The sequence below is a fragment of the Gastrolobium bilobum genome, unplaced genomic scaffold (assembly GCF_033153095.1).
Source record: "Gastrolobium bilobum isolate Gb01-03AN ecotype WA unplaced genomic scaffold, APGP_CSIRO_Gbil_v1 utg4359, whole genome shotgun sequence".
NCBI lineage: Eukaryota > Viridiplantae > Streptophyta > Magnoliopsida > Fabales > Fabaceae > Gastrolobium > Gastrolobium bilobum.
In genome coordinates, this window is record NW_026895786.1 from 176,674 (window position 1) to 178,522 (window position 1,849).

General features: G+C 37.4%; 1 protein-coding gene across 1 annotated transcript; it reads right to left on the reverse strand.

Annotated features, from left to right (window-relative positions):
* Positions 1–539: 539 nt before the first annotated feature.
* Positions 540–1,708, reverse strand: LOC133296021 (wall-associated receptor kinase-like 2). The gene is given in 2 exon segments (XM_061494971.1): positions 540–1,243; positions 1,246–1,708. Coding segments are annotated over 2 exon segments (1,167 nt in total).
* Between the last annotated feature and the right edge of the window lie 141 nt (positions 1,709–1,849).

A 1,849-nucleotide genomic window follows, 5' to 3' on the forward strand; every position in this document is an offset into this window, starting at 1 on the left:
TGATGATTTGTTTGCTTACAATGTTGACATCGAAGCTGGAGTTGGTTCAAGTGGTGTAAATTCTGGGATGTATAGCTTAAACCAGGTTTCCATGATATTAAGTGGCGGAAGATAATTAGGTGGTAAAGATTATGAAATCATAGTGATTACCAAGTCTGTCCTTACTCGGAACCTGATCTGAAACTTTCATAACACATGTGAATATGCTTTGATGCATTAATGAACTTGATGTTTCCTTTAGTTTCTTGTATATTTGTGTTTTAATCTTCTATAAAATTTCTGCATACATTTTTATTTGTTCATTTTTTTCCTCTGAATAGTTGTTTCTGTATAAAAATTGAGTAAAACCAAATGAACAAATAAAAATGTATGCAGAAATTTTATAGAAGATTAAAACACAAATATACAAGAAACTAAAGGAAACATCAAATTCATTAATGCATCAAAGCATATTCACATGTGTTATGAAAGTTTCGGATCAGGTTCCGAGTAAGGACAGACTTGGTAATCACTATGATTTCATAATCTTTACCACCTAATTATCTTCTGCCACTCAATATCATGGAAACCTGGTTTAAGCTATACATCCCAGAATTTACACCACTTGAACCAACTCCAGCTTCGATGTCAACATTGTAAGGAAACAAATCATCATTGAGAAAGTGCCCTGTCTCATCTGAAGACATTTCGACACTTTCCTGTCTGTTCTTTATCATTAATATTCTCAGTCCTTCAAGTTCCATTGCAACTTCCTTCATGGTAGGCCTTTTCTTACCCTTCTCACTTAAACAACATTTTGTGATATTGGCAATTTCCAATACTTGCTCAAGCTCAACAATATTTGCCTCATTTTTTATTTTGTTATCCACAATTGCGAGTAACCTTCCATCATTCATTGAAGAAACAAAGTACATTGCTAGATTTCTATCACTCTCAGGCCTGCTTAAAGAAAGTGCCTTCTTACCTGTGACTAGCTCTGCTAGAACAACCCCAAAGCTATAAACGTCGCTCTTCACAGTTAATTTGCCCGTGTTGACATATTCAGGGTCAAGATACCCTAGAGTCCCATGCACAAAAGTGGTTAACTCAGTTTGATCAAGAGGAATAAACCTTGAAGCTCCAAAATCCGAAACCTTTGCAGTGAGATCAGAATCTAGTAGTATATTAGAAGTTTTCACATCTCTGTGTATGATTGGTGTTGAAGCAGCAGAATGCAAGTATGCAAGGGCTCCAGCAGTTTTTGTGCTATTCTCAATCGTGTTTCCCATGAGAGTCTTATAAAAGATTGGGTTTGATCATGAAGATGCTGAGAAATGGTACCATTAGGAATGAATTCATAGACAAGCGAGGGAAGTTCTGTCTCTAAACAACACCCCAAGAGCTTTACCACGTTCCTATGGTTGATTTGGGAAAGCACATATACCTCATTGATGAACTGCTCAATCTGGATTGGGTTATTGATTTTGGACCTTTTTATAGCTACCATTCTATTATCAAGTAATTCTCCTTTGTAAACTTTTCCATAATACCCTTGGCCAAGGACCCTTCGTTCATCAAAGTTGTTGGTGGCCTCCTTGATTTCCTCCTCACTAAAAACTCTCGCTGTTTCACTTGATCCTCCATGCTTAGCTAACAGTTGTTGTAACAATATGCCACCATTTTGTGCAAAAATTTTCTCTTTACGTTTGAAGAGCTTTCTGTTCTTCATCCACCAATACACACTGTAAAGAACCTTGGGATACACCACCCCAAAATCTAGCTCAAAGGGTGGGAGTGCCCAAGGCACATACAACCAATGTGAGACTATATATCTCAACGCGCCCCCTCACACAAGAGCCCATTGGGCTTG